This window comes from Taudactylus pleione, unplaced genomic scaffold (assembly GCF_031769625.1).
Source record: "Taudactylus pleione unplaced genomic scaffold, aTauple2 ptg000332l, whole genome shotgun sequence".
Lineage (NCBI taxonomy): Eukaryota > Metazoa > Chordata > Amphibia > Anura > Myobatrachidae > Taudactylus > Taudactylus pleione.
The window spans coordinates 712,015-733,158 of NW_028284733.1; the positions used below are offsets into that span (position 1 = coordinate 712,015).

Consider the following 21,144-nt stretch of genomic DNA (forward strand, 5'->3'; position numbering starts at 1 on the left):
GACAGGATGCCGGCCATCGAAATACCGACACCGGAATCCCGACGCCCAGCAAAATGCTGACGCCGATATCCCAAAGGGAATCAGGATACCGGCGTTGGAATCCCGGACTGCCGAACGTCCAGGGTTGGATAAGTATGAGCTGCTTCCTGGGGAATGGGGGGGTTCGGTTTAGGCACCTCAGGGGGAAATTAGGGTTAGGCACCCCCCGGGAGAGTTAAGGATAGGGTGCGGGGAGGAGGGATTAGGGTTAGGCACCACCAGGGGGGAGGTTGGGGTTAGGCACCCCCCAGGCTTGTTAGGGTTAGAACCACAAAGGGAGGGTTGGGGGGATTGGGGAGTTACCTGTTCGCGTCGGGATCCTGAGCTGTCGGGCTTCCGGTGTCGGGGTATGAACCGCCGGTATTTAATACCCATTCCCACCTAACACACCCATGAAACGCCCCTCCCAGCCTCCACTCGGATACGCGCAGGGATCGCAAATCTCTCCTCAAGCATTAGCGATACCATGCACAATTGTGTACGGCATAGGACACTTGGGGTCACACGCGCATGCAGTAAAGGACTTCTGGACTTTCCACAAATGCGCAGTAGCAAAATACTTGCTCAACTACATAAATATCAGAACTCCGTCTATCTCTAAATCAAGCCCCTAATTTCTCTGCATATCTGGATTTAATACTACAAAGTAAAATGTAATTAAATTTCAAACTCCACTGCAGAAATTCCCAAGTGTCTTGAAACTTTATAGAATATTTGCATAACTTTACCCAAAGCCCTTTAGAAGTTATGGAATGAGAGATTATAATATAAAAAGTGACTGGTTTTTCATAAAATGTAGAACAAAGCTAAAAAAAAAAACAACTGAGAAGTTTCGGAATTTGTTCTATTTATTTTCGGTAAAACCTGATGCAACAGGTCAAGATGAAGGCAGCCCCTTGTGCAACCCTATCCTAAAGTTTTACCGTTTACAGTTTACATTGCGAACAAGAGGACGGTAAATCGTTTGCAAAAGCTCCATTAATTGCAAACTTCCTTCAGTCGTCTTTCCCCAGCCACAAAGACTCATCTTTGTTGCTTAAGAGGGTGCACAGATCCTGTAACTGGGAGATACTGTAGCTTCATGTCCATCCAAAGTGTAGTCTGGCCTCACCAGGATCCCTGTGGCTGCAAACTATCACAGATCACGGTAAGAGCGCGGCTGAGCTGCCTTCTCAAGCATGACTCTTAAATGCTATTTAAAACTAAAAGAGGTTAATTAATTGGCTCCCAACAAAAAGTAACCCTAGTGTGTAGGTGTGTGAGCATGTGATAGGGAACATTGGCCCTCATTCAGAGCCACTCGCTAGCGGCAGTACGCTCGTTCCGAGCGATGTTCGCACATCTGCGCATGCGTACGGATCGTTATACGCATGCGCGAACCAGTCAGTGCGGCCGAAATTCATGTGCTCACAATATAGCGAATGCCTGCTATTTTGAGTGACAGAATGAGGCGTATGTGGGTGGTAACAGGGGAAGGTGCTTGAAAATGGGGAGTGGAGATCCGAACGCAGGCGTGCTTAAAGGTCAAAACGGGCGTTTTATGGGTGTGCATAATTAATACAGCAGCGTCATTGACCACGTCACTGGGTTATTTTATAGCCAGAACTGCTCGCAAGATTGTGGTAGCAAAAACCAACCACAAGAATAGCGAGCAGTTCATACGCTGGTCGATGTACTCGATTAATCTAATAAATAGCGGACATGACGTATGGTGCGAGCGGCCAGGGGGCGTTTTTAACAAATAAACGAGCGTATGTTTTGCTCGCTCGTTCAGACTTAGAGGTGTGAACAGACTGCAATTTGCGAACGGATCATTTGAATAGCCACCCCTTGTTTTTGAACGAACGACCGCAAATAGCGAACGGCTCTGAATCAGGCCCATAGATTGTAAGCTCCACTGGAGCAGAGACTGATGTGTGCGGCCAACTATTCCCTGTAATAGCGCTGCGGAATATGTGTGCGCAATGTAAATAACTGGAAATAAATATGTAATAATAGATAAGAGGTGATTAACTAGGAATGTCATAGAAGAACACTGAAATCATGGTAGGGAGGAAAACTAAGAACTGTGGACCTCATTCAGAGTCGGTCGTTGCGGCCGCACGGTCATACGCCACCGATGTTGCGCAAACTAGCCGCTACGATCAGAAATTTCTCTCTCCTTGAACACAGCCAGGTCGGTAGTTTGAGTGACAGAATGAGGCGTTTATGGGTGGTAACAGGGGAAGGTGCTTGAAAACGGGGGAGTGGAGATCCGAACGCAGGCGTGCCTAATTATGCGAACGGCGTTTTATGGGAGTGCATAATTAACAAAGTAGTGTCATGGCACATGTGACAGGGGAGGTTTTTACACTGACTTGATCGTAGTGCTTAAGAGAGGGTATGGTCAACTTTAAGGTCTACGACCAGCTCCGATGGTTCCCGATGGTCTCGATTAATCCTTATATGCCCGGAGATGACGTGTAATGCGTACGAGAAGGGGGCGTATTTTTTTGTCTTCCGGTCGTTTCCTCCCCTTGGTCGGCCAGCTACCGATCCGATCTTAGGGACGCAACTTGCGAGTGCATGATTTGCATATCCGGCCCCTTTTCCCGTTTGGCCGCAACGACCAACTCTGAATGAGGTCCTGTAGCTTTTAATGGCACAATTCAAATTGTATGAGCATAGGAAATGTGGAATTGGGCAAATTCAGCAGTAGTAGAAGTAATTACAGTAAATGTAAAATTAAATGAAAAAAAGAAAATGCAAAGTTCAGAGCGCATATGTACAGTATATATACAGTATATTTCTTAGGGATGAATCCACAGAATCCGAACCGCTCCGAACAGCAGGGATCCGAGTCCACCCGAGCCACGGCTCAGGTGTTCCCACCTGATTCGGATCCCACTGCGAGGCCAAACTTCATCATCCCGAAGTCGGATTCTCGCGAGAGATCGCCTTTGCATAAGGCGCCGCGATCTGGACTCTGCGCCATTTCACTCCCACGCTCCGCACTGCTCTGCTGAAAGTGGCTGTGCTGGCAAAGTGTGTAAGGGGGTTACTGGACGCTGATGTATGCTGCGCTATACTCTGCTGATTAAAGTGGTTGTGTCCAGATTCACAAGTGGCTGTATGTACAAAAAAAACTTTCAAGAAAGTTAAAAGTTTAAAAAGTAAAAAAAAAATATTTTTTGGTGCTGTACCCCACTGTGTACATACTGTAGGTACTGTGACTCCTTTGCCTGTAGCCCACTATCTATACAAGTACTGTGACTCTGTAGGCCGTAGCCCACTGTGTATACAAGCACTGTGACTCCTTGGGCCTTAGCCCTATGGGTATAAAGCACTGTGACTCCTTGGGTCTTAGCCCTCTGTAGATACAAGCACTGTGACTCCTTGGACCTTAGCCCTTTGCTCATACAAGCCCCATCACTCTGCAGGCCATAGACCACTGTGTATACAAGCACCGTGACTCCTTGGGCCTTAGCCCTTTGCTCATACAAGTCCCATCACTGCAGGCTGTACCCCTCTGTGTATACAAGCACCGTGACTCCTTGGGCCTTAGCCCTCTGCATATACAAGCACCGTGACTCTGCAGGATGTAGCCCTCTTTGTATACAAGCAAAAAAAATAAAAAAAGTTAACAAACACACTTAAAAGGTAATTGTTTAAAAACGACATTTCTGCAATAGTAGAAAATAATACTAGCTTCAGGATACTTTTAGACCCCCCCCCCCTGTCACCTCCCACAAATGGCCCTTTCTGTCAATCAACTATCGGAAGTCACTTCCTGCTCGCAGTTCGTATGAGCGAACTAATATCTGTTTCAAAGACAGTTGCGCGTGCACATAACGATGCATGCGCAATTGCAGAACATCACCCAGGAACGAGCGAGCGGCTGCTCGCGAACGGGTCTGAATCAGGCCCCGTGTGCCCGCAGCATCTTCGGTCCACATATCTCACCAAATATTGCTTGAAAATAATGGGAGACAACACTTTATTTAATAATATTTAATAACAAAAGTAGCCTCATTTCATCCAATTAATAATTTTACATCCAGAGGGCTGAAGAATTTGAAACCAATCAGTTAGGCTGAATGGATGCCATAAAGCATGTGAGATTCATGTACTGTACAACGTTAATGCATGTGAGATTCATGTACTGTACAACATTAATGCATGTGAAATTCATGTACTGTACAACGTTAATGCATGTGAGATACGTGTACTGTACAACGTTAATGCATGTGAGATTTGTGTACTGTTCAACGTTAATGCATGTGAGATTCATGAACTGTACAACGTTAATGCATGTGAGATTCATGTACTGTACAACATTAATGCATGTGAGATTCATGTACTGTACAACGTTAATGCATGTGAGATTCATGTACTGTACAACATTAATGCATGTGAAATTCATGTACTGTACAACATTAATGCATGTGAGATTTGTGTACTGTACAACGTTAATGCATGTGAAATTTGTGTACTGTACAACATTAGTGCATGTGAGATTCATGTACTGTACAACGTTAATGCATGTGAGATTCATGAACTGTACAACGTTAATGCATGTGAGATTCATGTACTATACAACATTAATCCATGTGAGATTTGTGTACTGTACAACGTTAATGCATGTGAGATTCATGTACTGTACAACATTAATGCATGTGAGATTCATGTACTGTACAACGTTAATGCATGTGAGATTCATGTACTGTACAACATTAATCCATGTGAGATTTGTGTACTGTACAACATTAATGCATGTGAGATGTGTGTACTGTACAACATTAATGCATGTGAGATTCATGTACTGTACAACGTTAATGCATGTGAGATTCATGTACTGTACAACATTAATCCATGTGAGATTTGTGTACTGTACAACATTAATGCATGTGAGATGTGTGTACTGTACAATATTAATGCATGTGAGATTTGTGTACTTTACAACATTAATCCTTGTGAGATGTGTGTACTGTACAATACTGTTAAATTGTTGCATAATATAGAAAAAAATATCTAATTTGAACAGCGCACCACATAATTAATCCAATAATTGAAGGATGACAGGGTATGCTGGGACTTATAGTTCTACAATAGCGGGACATTCCATGCCTCTTCGGTAGCCTTTTGTGTTTCTCCTTGGGTTTTTTTACCATTGTTTCTTTCTGCAGATTGAATTGCGATGCTGTTCTGCAAGTGGAGGGTTGGCATCTTTTTCCTCCAGCAATGTACGTACATATTAGCTATAGCCGCCATGGTCACGGATTACTGGGGAGTCGTCCCTTCCGGGCACTTTGGATTATTTCGGTATTGTGATAATGCCAAGGACTGTTTATCCATACCCAGTACAGGTAAGGACGCTCACAACCTTCATGCGCTAAATCTATTAAAACGCCAGGTAATATCAGTTGCCATATAATATACTGTGGGCCTGATTGAGAGGTGGACGCTAACGGCTCCCCAACTGCGTCTTTTACTGCAGCGCGACTGTGACTTTCTGATAATGCCGTAGCAAAAGTAGTCCCACTGAGACATCCACCGGCTGCTTCGCTAATCCGCCGCCATGCATAAAATAACGCGTCAGCAGTCGCAACGTCAGACGTCGCACCAGCCCTATGGAGGCGCAGAATGTCCATTTCTGAACATGGCCGCTGAGTTCAGTGCAACTGCGGAAATATATGCATTCGCTGATCATGACACACTCTCGATGTCCCGCACCTAGCTAGCCACCCGAAATTGCCTCTATTTGTGTCCTGATCCATTCTGCATCCTCTGGCCAATGGTAGCCATCGGGACACAAGCGTAGTGAGACTCAGACCCGTGCACAGACTTAAAACAACGTCCGCCTGCGCCCAACATTGATGCTGTATCCACAGTGTCGGACTGGTGCATGAAGGGCCCACCGGGGGGAAAGCAGTGATAGGGGCCCATATCAAGGGGTGTGGCCAGCCTCCAGAAGGGGTGTGGCAAGCCTCCAGAAGGGGTGTGGCAAGCCTCCACAGGCTTGGCAAACCATTAGAGAGTGCATGGTCTGAGCCCCTTTAAATTATATATATATATATATATATATATTATATATATACTCGTCCAAAAAGAGATCGGCACTCACAGGATATCTTCATCAGCGTTTAATGTCACCACATAAACAGGACGGTCTACGTCACGTTTCAGGGCCTCAGCCCCTTCGTCAGGACCTCCGTACACCAAAAAGACATACAAACACAGACAACACTTACCCCTCCTAAATACCCCCCGCTGGTGCAACCACTACCACCGTCCTCATCCGGCCCCCAAACGACCCGGCAACTCCAGCCGCTCTGCTTCCGGGATCCGCATGCTTCTGTTGCTTAGCAACCTACAAGCTTGCGTCTCACACAGATCTAGCGGCAAGACACACCCCTTCTATCGGCTAGCACGGATGGGTCAGGGGGCCCGATTACTACCAACTACATAGGATCAAAATACACAGCATTAAATAACTACAATATACGTAAAAGCAACACCCTATACACAGACAAAAAATACAAAAATACAAAATACATAAAAAAGAGAGTACATCATCAGACATAATATTACCGAAATTAAATTCACTATATCAGACTATTCCAATTGATTTTTTCATTCAAGCCTTTTGGCCACACAGTATCAAGTCGGAATATCCAACGTGCTTCTAATACAAGCAATTTTTTTATTCTATCTCCCCCCCTACACGATTCTGGGACATGGTCAATAATCTGATATTTAAGAGCAGCAAGAGGATGATTGCAATTCCTAAAATGTTTCGCCACAGGTTGGTCGATGTCTCTACCCCTATTAGCTAAATTAATTGCAGACCTGTGTAATGCCATCCTATCACGAAACTTCCATGATGTTTGGCCCACATAAAACAAGCTACAAGGGCACCAGATCATATACACCACAAAGGCTGATAAACAAGTCAAAACATGGCGAATCTTAAAGATTTTTTCACAATGATGATGCTTAAAACTACGAGATGACACCAAAAATTTACATGTGGTGCAGTTATGACAAGAATAACACCCCGGAGGTTTTACATAAATATTAGGGGGAATAGATGTTCCTCTACCGGTAATATCTGTGACCATCAGCCGATCCTTTAGATTACGGCCCCTACGAAAAGCCGCTACAGGTCTCAATTTCTTAAATACTGGTAGCTCAGGGTCAGAAGAAACTATTGGCCAAAGAGCCTTCGTGGCATGTCTAATTACCGGGCTTGCCACTGTGAAATCACTAGACCATGGTAATATCATATCTCCACCCTTGTCTCTAGGGGACAATAACTCCTCTCTGGACATACATAAAACCTTCTGTTTTTGTTGTTGCAGTGTATTATAATCATAACCTCTGTTAATGTATTTGGCTATCAAATCATCCAATTTACCTGAAACACCAGTTCTGTCACTCATAATTCTCGACACCCTCATCATTTGTGACAAAGGCAAACCTTTTTTAAGGGCAGGGGGATGGTGACTACTAGCCATCAAAAAAGTATTACGATCCACATCTTTACAAAAAACATCTGTATTAATCCTACCATTACTGATCAACAATTGTACATCCAAAAAGGATGCTGTATCAGCACTAAAGACATAGGTAAATTTTATCAGGGAATCTGAACCATTAATGTCATTAAGCAATGCCACAAATCGCTCAGCACCACCTGTCCACAAAACAAATATATCGTCTATATACCTAGTGTAAATAGGCATATAGAACTTCACCTCCGGTTTAAGTAGAAACATTTTATTTTCCTGACTAAACATGAAAATGTTTGCGTAAGATGGGGCCACAGAGGACCCCAAAGTTCTTAATGAGGAGTTGGTCGAAGTAGGATCGAATACAGACCTTGATGCTTTCTTTAAAAAACTATCTAACACTGAGGACTCTGGAGCAGGTGTTTTATATTGAAAATGCTCCTTAAGCCTTAATTGGCCTAAAGCTGGAGGATATTTACCATCAGTTGTTTAAGTTACTGAGAAGAGAAACAGATTATTTACTGCACGGAGTATCATTGTCTGAGTATGTGCGTGAGAGAAAAATACCTCGTGGATTTAGGGTAAAAAACGTCCCTACCATTGGACGTCAGAACCCTGATTTTGTCAGAAAATGGATTGGCATACTGAATAAGTGTGCCCTCGATTTGATGGTATTGGTGGTGGAGGAAGCGGGTCATGAATTATTGGCCACAAGAAATAAAATCAGTAATCTGGAAAAAGAACATAAATTGGTTTTTGATGATGTATCTAATCAGCATATGTGGACAAAGCTACAACAACAGTGTGATAAATATAAGAATGACTTGATTAGATTTAAGAAGAATAAAAAATACACTGTGGATCAAGACTACGATGAGAAACGTGTATACAAGTGGTTAGCTGGTGGTAATGCGACAAATGTGTATCGCAATGTTGTACGTAAAAGGCGTCCCTGGCAGCCTAGAAACGTTGAGGAGCATGCACGTAATTATAATGTCACTAGTAATAGTGACAGTGAATTTTTGCTGTCAGAGTCGGATGATGCTTCTGCACTAAGTGGTGCCCCTTTAGGTCAAACCCCAGTTATAACCAATATGAGTTTAGAAGAACTGCCACCCGCAGGGGGCGACAGAACAAGAGGGGGCAAAAGTATTCCACCCAAGAATCCTCCCAAAAGGAGACGTTAATATTTAATCTGTCTAAAAGAGTGCTAACAGACACTGAGGTACAGGTCCTGAATAAGGGATTGTCGTTTGTACCGACTAACTTTCATGACAACTTTAATTGGAGAAGAGACCAACACAAATTTTCTCGCCAATTAAGGCTTAAGGAGCATTTTCAATATAAAACACCTGCTCCAGAGTCCTCAGTGTTAGATAGTTTTTTGAAGAAAGCATCAAGGTCTGTATTCGATCCTACTTCGACCAACTCCTCATTAAGAATTTTTAATAGGTTGTTAGATGATGCAGTTACTAGGTTTACAGCAGCACCTGGGAAAGTTAAGAAAAATCTGTCCAAAGCAGAAACTATGGCATTAAAAGATCTTGGATCGTATCAGGATATCATCATTAGACCTGCCGACAAGGGGGGAGCAATTGTAGTGCAGGATATTCAAGACTACAGAAACGAGATTGTGACACAACTCTCAGAAGTTGAGGTTTATAAAAAACTCCGGTGTGATCCAACTAAGCAGTACCAACAGGAACTTAAGACGCTATTAGACCGGGCAGTGTCTGAGAATAAACTACCCCCTAAGCTGATGAAATCTATATATAATGAACATCCTAAAGTTCCAATACTATACACGTTGCCTAAGCTACATAAGGACAATAAAAAACCCCCAGGGAGGCCGATCATCTCGGCCAGAGACTCTCTACTGCAGCCTGTGGCGCAATGTTTAGATTTTTTGCTCCAGCCGTTATTATTGTTACAAGCTTCATTTTTGAAGGATACCACCAGTTTTTTTAAATTACTTGATGGGATTAAAGAGGTTCCAGAGGGTTCTTTACTCTGTTGTTTGGACATCTGTAGTTTATACACCTCCATTCCTCATGGAGAGGGTTTAGATGCCATGAGAAATTTTGTGTCTCAATACCTGGACCCTAGTGTGATGGATATTGACCTGTTTATGTCCTTACTTGAATTCACTTTGTTTAAAAATTATTTTTTATACGATGGTGATTACTATCTGCAGTTGCGCGGATGCGCTATGGGGTCCTCTGTGGCCCCATCTTACGCAAACATTTTCATGTTTAGTCAGGAAAATAAAATGTTTCTACTTAAACCTGAGGTGAAGTGCTATATGCCTATTTACACTAGGTATATAGACGATATATTTGTTTTGTGGACAGGTGGTGCTGAGCGATTTGTGGCATTGCTTAATGACATTAATGGTTCAGATTCCCCGATAAAATTTACCTATGTCTTTAGTGCTGATACAGCATCCTTTTTGGATGTACGATTGTTGATCAGTAATGGTAGGATTAATACAGATGTTTTTTGCAAAGATGTGGATCGTAACACTTTTTGATGGCTAGTAGTCACCATCCCCCTGCCCTTAAAAAAGGTTTGCCTTTGTCACAAATGATGAGGGTGTCGAGAATTATGAGTGACAGAACTGGTGTTTCAGGTAAATTGGATGATTTGATAGCCAAATACATTAACAGAGGTTATGATTATAATACACTGCAACAACAAAAACAGAAGGTTTTATGTATGTCCAGAGAGGAGTTATTGTCCCCTAGAGACAAGGGTGGAGATATGATATTACCATGGTCTAGTGATTTCACAGTGGCAAGCCCGGTAATTAGACATGCCACGAAGGCTCTTTGGCCAATAGTTTCTTCTGACCCTGAGCTACCAGTATTTAAGAAATTGAGACCTGTAGCGGCTTTTCGTAGGGGCCGTAATCTAAAGGATCGGCTGATGGTCACAGATATTACCGGTAGAGGAACATCTATTCCCCCTAATATTTATGTAAAACCTCCGGGGTGTTATTCATGTCACAACTGCACCACATGTAAATTTTTGGTGTCGTCTCGTAGTTTTAAGCATCCTCATTGTGAAAAAATCTTTAAGATTCGCCATGTTTTGACTTGTTTATCAGCCTTTGTGGTGTATATGATCTGGTGCCCATGTAGCTTGTTTTATGTGGGCCAAACATCACGGAAGTTTCGTGATAGGATGGCATTACACAGGTCTGCAATTAATTTAGCTAATAGGGGTAGAGACATCGACCAACCTGTGGCGAAACATTTTAGGAATTGCAATCATCCTCTTGCTGCTCTTAAATATCAGATTATTGACCATGTCCCAGAATCGTGTAGGGGGGGAGATAGAATTAAAAAATTGCTTGTATTAGAAGCACGTTGGATTTTCCGACTTGATACTGTGTGGCCAAAAGGCTTGAATGAAAAAATCAATTGGAATAGTCTGATACAGTGAATTTAATTTCGGTAATATTATGTCTGATGATGTACTCTCTTTTTTATGTATTTTGTATTTTTGTATTTTTTGTCTGTGTATAGGGTGTTGCTTTTACGTATATTGTAGTTATTTAATGCTGTGTATTTTGATCCTGTGTAGTTGGTAGTAATCGGGTCCCCTGACCCATCCGTGCTAGCCGATAGAAGGGGTGTGTCTTGCCGCTAGATCTGTGTGAGACGGAAGCTTGTAGGTTGCTAAGAAACAGAAGCATGCGGATCCCGGAAGCAGAGCGGCTGGAGTTGCCGGGTCGTTTGGGGGCCGGATGAGGACGGTGGTAGCGGTTGCACCAGCGGGGGGTATTTAGGAGGGGTAAGTGTTGTCTGTGTTTGTATGTCTTTTTGGTGTACGGAGGTCCTGACGAAGGGGCTGAGGCCCTGAAACGTGACGTAGACCGTCCTGTTTATGTGGTGACATTAAACGCTGATGAAGATATCCTGTGAGTGCCGATCTCTTTTTGGACGAGCATATGATGTTATATGATATGGCACCAGGATCAGCTGAATACATTGCAGCTATCTGTGCTTGAGTGCCGGCAGTTTTGGATTGGTATATATATATATATATATATATATATATATAAAATTATTTTTTTTATTTTTTTTTAAATACTGCTAGTGCATGCAATATAATGTACCAGATTAATAACAGGTATGCATTGTAGAAAATACAGCATAGTCCTGTGCAGTATAATGTAACATATGTATGATTTATAATTAAGTGCACAATCTGGAACCTGATCCCTAGAGGAGGGGGTGGGCCCTCAGGCAGTGGGGCCCACCGGGGGTTTCCCCTGTACCCCTGTGGGCCAGTCCAACCCTGTGTATCCATCTCTGTATCAGGCGCTAATACTACAATTTTCATATTGGGACTGGTTACCCACAAGGCAATCAAAGCAACTGTCTAGATTTTGGAGTTGTTGGGGGTTTAGTCGGAGGTTAACACTCAGTTGACATGTGGGGATATTAGGTACATATAAAAAGAGATTTACCAGTATGTCCCTCCTTTATCACCAGTAAAAAAAAGTGGGCAGATGAGGGCGGAGTTTGTAAGTGGAGCTTATTATGTCCCACGGTCACATGTCTAAATGTTGGGTAAGGATGGTCTTCGGAGGGTTGTCCATCTATGGTCACCATCGATGGTTCCAGTTGTGATTACCATCAATGGCACAAAAAAACGTCTATGGTGAACCATCGACGGTTTGCACCCCTTGATGGCCACCGATGCTGGGGGCACAACTGGACGCAGGCCAAACAAAAACTGGGGCAGAGCTTAATGGTCACCAGGGGGCGGGTCTCGACAAAAAACAACAACCATCGCGTCCCACTCGTCCATCGATGGCGGAGAACCTTTAGCTCTCTGCCATCGATGACAAAACCATTGGCCATTGGCCGATAGCCATTCCTAATGTTGGGAAGTATCATATTAACGTTATAAATGTAGTCGTTTATAGCTAGCATATACAGTACAATTGCCATCTCCTTATTTCTTCTATTTTAAGGTGACATCATCAATCTTCTAATTGCAATGTTTTTCATTGGGATCGTAGTCTTACTTCCTTGTGCTATTGTTGATCTTCGGATGAATTATGGATGCTTATCCTGCCAAGCAGCACTGTCATTCTTAATGGGTGAGCAATTCTTGCATATCATTCAAGCCCTCATTCAGACCCGCTCGCAAGCGCTGTGTGCTCGCAAGCGGGTCGATGGTGAGGGCCTGCACACACGCAGCGCTCTCATGCAAGCCCCGGAGCGAGTGGCAAATTCACTCGCTCCTGGGCTCGCTACAAAACAGAGCGGCTGTTGATGTTGATCGACAGCTCTCCCCGTTTTGTAGGCGGGGAGGGGGGGGTGGACAGGCAAACGGAGACGTTCCTGAAGGCGGCCCTACTGACATCACCAGTGATGTCAGTAGGGAGCTTCCTGCTCTGTTAGAGCAGGAAGCTACCTGGGGCTTGCGGTAGACTAGACCCTACCGCAAGGGTCTCGTCGCAAGCACCGATGGTCTCAACCATCGCGACCATCACCTGGTCACTCGCTTAAGCTGTGGGTGGTAACCCACAGCTTAGCAAGCGGCCAGTAGGCCTCTTTTCAAAACAAAAGCGGCCGCCCTCATTCAGAGTGAGCGCTCGCTTTTTGCGAGCGACTCTGAATGAGGGCCTCAGTTTCCAAATGCACCGTCAACGGCTACCCCATTAAACCAGGTTGTGTTGAAAATTGCTGAGGCGCAGATAAAAGGCTTTAACTAATTTCCTTATTTTAAAACACCCAGTACGACCGGACATTTGCTGGGGTCCTACTATCTAGTTTTTTAGGTCCCAAATAAGGTAAAACAGGTGTAGTAGCCTCTAACTTTCCCTGTTAAATTTGGTACCCAAGGTCAGGTTTCCAAATATCGGGGTGGCTCAACAAACCAAAGCGCCCACATAGCTAGCTAATGCGATGCCAGCCACGTCTGGATTGAGGCAATCTGTCGGAGCTCCCTTTAGAATTAAAAACTTTTACTGTGCTGGGCGTGCAGCCATCTATAAATGACTTATTATTGGCTGATTTTCCCGCTGTTAGTTGAGTCATCCTTTGTGTTTAAATGCCCGCTAGGCATATTAAATGCCTCCTGTCACTCATCTATCAGCATGTAAGACAAACACCTAATGCCTCCCAAATATCCCAGTTACAGCTGGAAACGATGCCTTTATATCTTATCTAATGACGGGAAAAAGCGAAACTTTAGGTTTATGAACATTTTCTCTTTATTTATTTTAAAATTAAAATTTCGGGTCAGTTTTAGTTGCTTTTTTCAGTTTTTACAAAGTAGAAAGAAAAAAGGAACTGTAATTTTAGATTTAATTTTTTTGTGGGCACCTTTTCACGCATTTTACCTTGCACCGTGCCATGTTTTCCACTATCGTCAGATTTTGGAACAAATTTTTTTTTTCACAGAATCCTTCTCCCTGTGCTGAGATTAGTGTACTTACTACATTTGGTGACGTTCTGTCTGATAGAACTACAGACGGCTCTGGATAGGGGAACTTAAATTATCGGCACGTTGCATGTTTGAGATTGTTATTATTAGTAGGTCTTTTATATAGGACAATGTGTTGTTTAGATTTAGTTCCCATGTTAGTACATGTCCTGGATCCAGGATGCATGCATGTTAGATATACCATACAATGTTGTCTTTCATTGTACTAAATGAGTTCTCTTTCTCCTACAGCAATCCTGGGCTTTGCCGCAATGTGTCACTCCTCTGTCGTGTTCTCCTACACCTTTCCCAACGTCAGTTATCACTACTCCTGGTCCTTCGCTCTTGGGTGGCTTTCGGTGCTTCTTGCTGTTGTCTCTGGTATGACGGCCTCAAAGTGACCTGCAATTTATTCAGTCACCCCTTAGGAGACCCCACAACATAAACTCGGCGCAGTATTTTGCCAATTGAGACTTATTGGTGTTTTTATATCAGTACAGAAAAGCTTTTCTCTGGCGTTCTAGGTGGAGAGAGCAGCATTTTTCATACCTCTGTATATATATAGGTGCAGATAAATCACAGATGTCTCTGACTTTACGGTTCTCACATTCCTGCAGCCCCCGTTGCCACCTATACCCATAGATAGCAGGTCCGTTATTTCTATAGCTTCTCTCACCTTTTGGAGATGTCTGTTGCAATCTCGCCTTGGTACATCCTGGGGATGCTCAGATCTTGTGGGGATCCCCTAAAAACCTCTGTTTCCGGGGATTTCATGCAAAATAGCTTTAATAAATATGTCCTCTCAGGGCCGGCCCTAGCCAATTTGTTTTAGGTAAGCGGATATAGATTTTGTCACCCCTTAGTGGACCTTCATCTCATCTCACTCATTCCCTCCCTCATTGGGCCCCTCACAGCCCAGCACCTCTCATCACAGCACCCCTCATCAGAGCCCAGCACCCCTCATCACAGCCCAGCACCCCTCATCACAGCCCAGCACCCCTCATCAGAGCCCAGCACCCCTCATCACAGCCCAGCACCCCTCCTCAGAGCCCAGCACCCCTCATCACACCCCAGCACCCCTCATCAGAGCCCAGCACCCCTCATCACACCCAAGCACCCCTCATCAGAGCCCAGCACCCCTCATCACACCCAAGCACCCCTCATCAGAGCCCAGCACCCCTCATCACAGCCGAGCATCCCTCATCAGAGCCCAGCACCCCTCATCAGAGCCCAGCACCCCTCATCAGAGCCCAGCACCCCTCATCACAGCCCAGCACCCCTCATCAGAGCCCAGCACCCCTCATCACACCCCAGCACCCCTCATCAGAGCCCAGCACCCCTCATCACAGCCCAGCACCCCTCATCATACCCCAGCACCCCTCATCAGAGCCCAGCACCCCTCATCACAGCCCAGCACCTCTCATCAGAGCCCAGCACCCCTCATCAGAGCCCAGCACCCCTCATCAGAGCCCAGCACTCCTCATCACAGCCCAGCACCCCTCATCACAGCCCAGCACCCCTCATCAGAGCCCAGCACCCCTCATCAGAGCCCCCTTCACCACAACCCCTCTCCTCCGCCTAATCACAGCCTCATCCATCAGCCCCCTCATCCTCCTCATCATAGTCTCGTCCATCACAGCAGCCTTTATCGCCGCCCCTCACAGTTACCTGCCGTCTCCTTTCCTAAACAGCGGCAGCAGAGGCCTGGTGGCGGGGGACTGGTCTGGTGGTGACGGTGCCCTAATGAGCACTGCACAGGCGGCTGTGTCACAGCGACACAGTCTGCCCGAGGCCGCTGGGTATTTTCTAATTTGTATGTCGCTTGCTCGGATAAGCCAGGGTGCCCTCCTCTATTTGGCGCCCTACTCTGCCGCGTAACCAGCGTATAGGTAAAACTGGCTCTGGATCCTCTCAGCCATCTCTCTATCCAGTAAAGAAAATGTATACAGAATTAGCTAACAGAGGGCCCCATTTAACAACGATACATGTCCCCTTTAGCACCTGGTAAACGAGTTATGTCATCCTTTTAATGTTTAACAAACAGCGGTAATCTAATTTAAGCGCTGTTTGTCACTGCATCGCTCTCGCCATCCTGGCGACGAGGACCCGACAGCAGCCTATCCAGCTTCAGAGAAGCCTTCCAGGCACTGTCGGGTCTCCACCAGGGTAAACACGTACATGTGCATGACATCAAAGCTCGTCGTTGGCAGTGATAGGCGAGCGGAGGATGAGAAGGACGCCGTTGGTCCTCGCCGGAGGGGTAAGTAATGATGAATACCAGTGGCATATTCATTTGTATCACTGCGATACTAAACAAAGATATGCCGCTGGTATTTCGGATCGCTAATAAATGGGGCCCAGAGAGAGCCTGAGATATCATTTTGCGAGTCCGGCTACATAAAGTATGTACGGTCCAATGTCTGTGTGTCTATCAGGATTCGGTATATTAGGTGGACATCCATAATGTCTAAATGAGAATGTGTACATAGTCATTATGTCGACAGTAAGCATATCGACATTCTGCATGTCAACATTGGTAAAATGTCGGCATGGTAAGAATGTGGAAGATTGTGTTGATAAGGTAAGTCTAACCCTAAAGCTCCACTGGGGCTGGAACTGTTGCGAATGACTGAAATACTCTCTGCACAGCGCTGCGGACACTGGCGTAACTACAGTAGGTGCAGGGGGTGCGGATGCTATGGGGAACGGGTTGCCTCCGGGGCCTGGTCCTCCCCCTGCACTTAGGGCCTGATTCAGACCCGTTCGCTATATGCGTGTGCTCGCAAGCGGCCCGATGTTCTGTGTACGCACATGCGCACGCTTTGTTCTGCGTGTGCGCCAAATACTCACTGCGATTGCATACCGCTCGCTCGCCCAGCAAAGACAGCCCAGTGTAATGAGTGACAGGAGAGGCCGTTTGTGGGTGGTAACAGGGGCAGGACACTAATAACGGGGGGTTGGCGATGTGAACGCAGACGCGCATGAGTGTTTCAACGCCGTTTCGGAGGCATGCATAATTAACAGACAGCGTCATAGTACACGTCGCTTGGCTTTTTTTTTACAATGAAATGCTCGCAGAGCTTGCGGTAGGGTAGAGGCTACCACAAGCACCGCGTTCGCATCCGATGGTCCTCGATGTACCAATGTTGTCGTACACTTCCTGGAGACGACGTGCGCTGGTGGGCGTCTCTACATACGCTAAGGGGTGTCTGCATACACAGAGCGATCGCTCGCACAGCCAAAGTGGGTGTGTTTATGCCTCGGCGAGCAATCGCATCCCATGACATCAATTTGGAAAATGTGCTTTCGCTCAGTGCGAGCGTACGCATCTAGCGACCGGGTCTGAATCAGGTCCTTAGTTCAGCAGCAGTGCACAGTGCAGGCACATCTGCCCAGCCGGTCAGCCCCATACGCACACACACTGCGATGCATACGCTAGCGCAAAACACAACAATTGGCCAACTATTATTAGCAACGGCATTCCTTGCTGAATCAGGCTCTTTGTGCCTTGTGCCTCATTGCTGTCACTGCTGTAGCTCCAGTGAACTGATGGGCTGATTATCGGTCCATGCGTTGTGTGTAGGCGATTGTCTTCTTGAGGCTGATCCCATATTTGTACACCTGATCAGCCAATCGATGGAACTTTTTATAAAATCAATACCACAGTGTCTCCCATCACTAATGATGGTTTATACTGATGTTTGCGAGGTCATCTGCCGACTTGGATTTAAACGCCCGTGACTTTCCACCGCCAGCTCATATGCAGCAGCAGTCTCCGCGTACACTCGGTGGTACGCATGCGCTTTAGGATTTTTTTAGCGCATGTGCAGTAGCCAATAATCGCTCAATGGCGCAAATGTCGGGATTGGTCCCGCCTCTAAATCAGACCCTCTGTTATATGTAGATCATGTTGCTACGATCTCCGTATATATATATATATATATATTACCATCTCTCTGCAATCTGATTGGAAGATGATAATAAGGATATTTGCACATTATATTTAGCTTTCCTTTTGTCCCGCAGTAAATACATAAGCATATTTTAATGTTGCTTATAACCTAAGTACATGGAAGCCAAGGTGTTAGCTGACCTGACTCAAGCCTGCTTAAAGGTTAGTAGCCGGTTTCTCACCTACCGGGTCATTCTCCTTTTGCTGTTATAGTAATACCAACCGTCATAAAAATATTTAAGGCGCCAACAGCTCCCACAAAGTAAACAGTACACACAGGCCTTATAAGAATGACACAATCCTAATATTTACACAAGCAGAGACACAATACAGAACCCTGAGAGAGTTTTCAGGAAGAGGCCTATTTATCACAATCCGCATTTTTTATGTGATTGTGATAAGAAGTTAACAACTAAATTTGCGAAACGAAAATAAATATATATTATATTTGCTTGAATTTAGCAATCTTCTCTGCATGGATCACAGACTCCGATAAGAAACCATACTGGTGAAGTGGTTGAAACAGTGATAAAGCTACGGATTTGGGTATGGAGTTGGACTCGGTGAGCGTACTGCGCCAGCACGGCCAATGTCGTTTGCATGCGTCAGTAAAGGCCGATGGCATTATAGTAGCACATATTCTACTACGGGGTAACTATCTGAAGCTACCAGGGCCAATCCAGAATGGTTTTCTATTCTGGAGCTTGGTAAATTTGATCCTTTATAGAGGCTGCTTGTGTCATCGAAAACTGCTTTAGTGCTGCCCGGAGCATCCAAAGGACTCTCCTGGCATGCACCCCGCAGTGTGTAGATCCATCCAGACTGTCTCCTACCGGCGGCTCTACACCATCTCCTACCGGCTGCCCATCCCTTACCGTAATGTCACAGTTAGGGGTGGGAGTGCTACAGCTGAGCCCAGGTCAGTCGCTGCGAAGAACATCTATATTTTGTGCTTGAGTATGGATCTCCCCCAATATAGTCTCCCTTCTATTCGTCATGTGGGAGAAGATAACGGTGGTGCACTCTATGGCCCTCATTCAGAGGCGCTCGCATAATGCAAGCGCTCGTTCTGAATGTGGGCGGCCGCTTCTCTTTTAAAGTGCGGCCTCCTGACTGCTAGCGAAGCTGTGGGTTACCACCCACAGCTTTAGCGACCGACCAGGTTGATGGTCGCGATGGTCAAGACCATCAGGGCTTGTGACGAGACCCTAAGGTTGGGTCTCGGCAACCGCAAGCCCCACGGAGCTTCCTGCTCTAATCCAGCAGGAAGCTCCCTACTGACATCACTGCTGATGTCAGTGCGGCCGCCCACAAAACGGCAAGTGTTCCTTAAGGAACACCTCCGTTTGTGACCCCCCCCCTCCCCGCCATGCCTACAAAACTGGGCGAGCTTTCGATCACCATCGACAGCCGCCCCTTTTGTAGTGAGCTCCGGAGCTCAGAGCTTGCGAGCGGGTCTGAATGAGGGCCTATGTACCTAGGTGTCAGATAGCAGAGCACAAAAAAACCTGGAAGAGAAAAAAAAGGTATACAAAATAAAGAGGTACGCCGTTCCGTATAGGTTGATCCAGTTAAAATATCCTTTATTGCTTCCAAATAATTAAAATGGGAATAGTATTCCCAATGGTGACACAAAGTATAAGGACAATATGTTGATATATGATTTTATTTTGTTTTAGCGAAATTATAGTAAATAAGAATAAATATATTAAGAAAATTTCTTGTTCAAGTGACAGAAACAAAGGGCCTGATTCAGAGCCACTCGTAAGTGGCAGCTCGTTCGCTCCGAGCGATGTTTGCCCAACTGCGCATGCGTACGGATTGTTATATGCATGCGCGAACCAGTCAGTGCGGCCGAAATTCATGTGCTCGCAAAATAGCGAATGCCTGCTAATTTGAGTGACAGGATGAGGCGTATGTGGGTGGTAACAGGGGAAGGTGCTTGAAAACGGGGAGTGGAGATCCGATCGCAGGCGTGCTTAAAGGTCAAAACGGGCGTTTTATGGGTGTGCATATTTAAAACAGCAGCGTCATTGACCACGTCACTGGGTTATTTTATAGCCAGAACTGCTTGCAAAATTGTGGTAGCAAAAACCAACCACAAGAATAGCGAGCAGCTCATACCCTGTTCGATTAATCTAATAAATAGCGGACATGACGTAGGATGCGAGCGGACAGGGGGCGTAGTTTCCCAGAAAACGACCGCAAGTTTTGTTCGCTCGTTCAGACCTAGAGGCGTGAGCAGACCGCAAACAGCGAACGGTTCATTTGAATAGCCACCCTTATTTTCTGGACGAGCGAGCGCAAATAGCGACCGGCTCTGAATCAGGCCCAAAGTGATTTAAAACCAAGGCCATAACTTTTTAGTCGTCCCCATGGGCGGTTTAAGAGAGGAGGGGTCCCGTGTGCAGGCTCTATGGTGGCCCCCTGCACCATTCTCCTGGTGATTTCTGCTGTAGCAGCACCGACGTGGGACTCAGGAGAGGTGAGTATAATTATATCGGCGGAGGGTGTGTGAGGTGTGCCCTCCTGGACCCAGGGGCCTCCTATAGATACACCAATGGTTGTCCACTCTGGGATCATAGTGGGGGTGGGGAGTAATATATAGTATAGCCACGCCCTGATTGGCCCGCTGCCCGGCCATTAATAAAACAGGGATGACCATCGGTGGATGAAACTATCGATGGTTCACAGCCATCAATGTCATCCACCAATGGTACCATCGATGGTGACCTTCGATGGGTAACCTACCGAAAGCCATCCAACCATGACCATTCTCTGCCAGGCACGCCCCCAGAATGGCCCACCCCTTTCAGAGCCTGCGAATCAGCACAGTGGGAAAGGGATAATGATATTGTGAAAATCATAAAAATGCCGCGGTGTAGCTTGTGTGAGGGAGACCTCAGGGATATTCAGCAGTGACACATGAACCCATTAAGAGATATCTCCTGTCTCATCTTCCAGGTGCCCTGTGTTTTTACATCTGTCGTTTGGATCCTCAGAGCAGTCTCCCGACACAGAAAACAAACATTGAGAGGACAGTAGCAATATCCGTACTATCAGGTGCTGTGCCTGCGGCTGTGGGTACCTAGCGCTGCTGCATGTGGAAATTACGCTGGCATTTCCACTGATCACTGTGTCTCCTTTTTCCATTGTCTGTTTCTTAAAATGGAAGTCCTATTATTTTTCAACATTAATGTTTGTCAAAGGTTATGTATT

General features: G+C 45.5%; 1 protein-coding gene across 1 annotated transcript; it reads left to right on the forward strand.

The window, feature by feature from the left end:
* The first annotated feature begins 1,061 nt into the window (after positions 1–1,061).
* Positions 1,062–21,144, forward strand: LOC148509058 (uncharacterized). Its single transcript, XM_088443635.1, has 5 exons — positions 1,062–1,186; positions 5,205–5,384; positions 12,514–12,642; positions 14,226–14,354; positions 20,890–21,144. Exons 2-5 carry the CDS (start codon positions 5,216–5,218, stop codon positions 21,015–21,017), a joined length of 555 nt encoding a protein of 184 aa, XP_088299761.1. The 5' UTR covers positions 1,062–1,186; positions 5,205–5,215; the 3' UTR covers positions 21,018–21,144.

Excerpts from the sequence above, each read along its gene's own strand:
- LOC148509058 (XM_088443635.1), top strand. The coding sequence starts at position 5,216 with ATGCTGTTCTGCAAGTGGAGGGTTGGCATCTTTTTCCTCCAGCAATGT. Across the intron at positions 5,385-12,513 it reads TTTATCCATACCCAGTACAG|GTGACATCATCAATCTTCTA; the intron begins GTAAGGACGCTC and ends TTCTATTTTAAG. Across the intron at positions 12,643-14,225 it reads AGCACTGTCATTCTTAATGG|CAATCCTGGGCTTTGCCGCA; the intron begins GTGAGCAATTCT and ends TTTCTCCTACAG.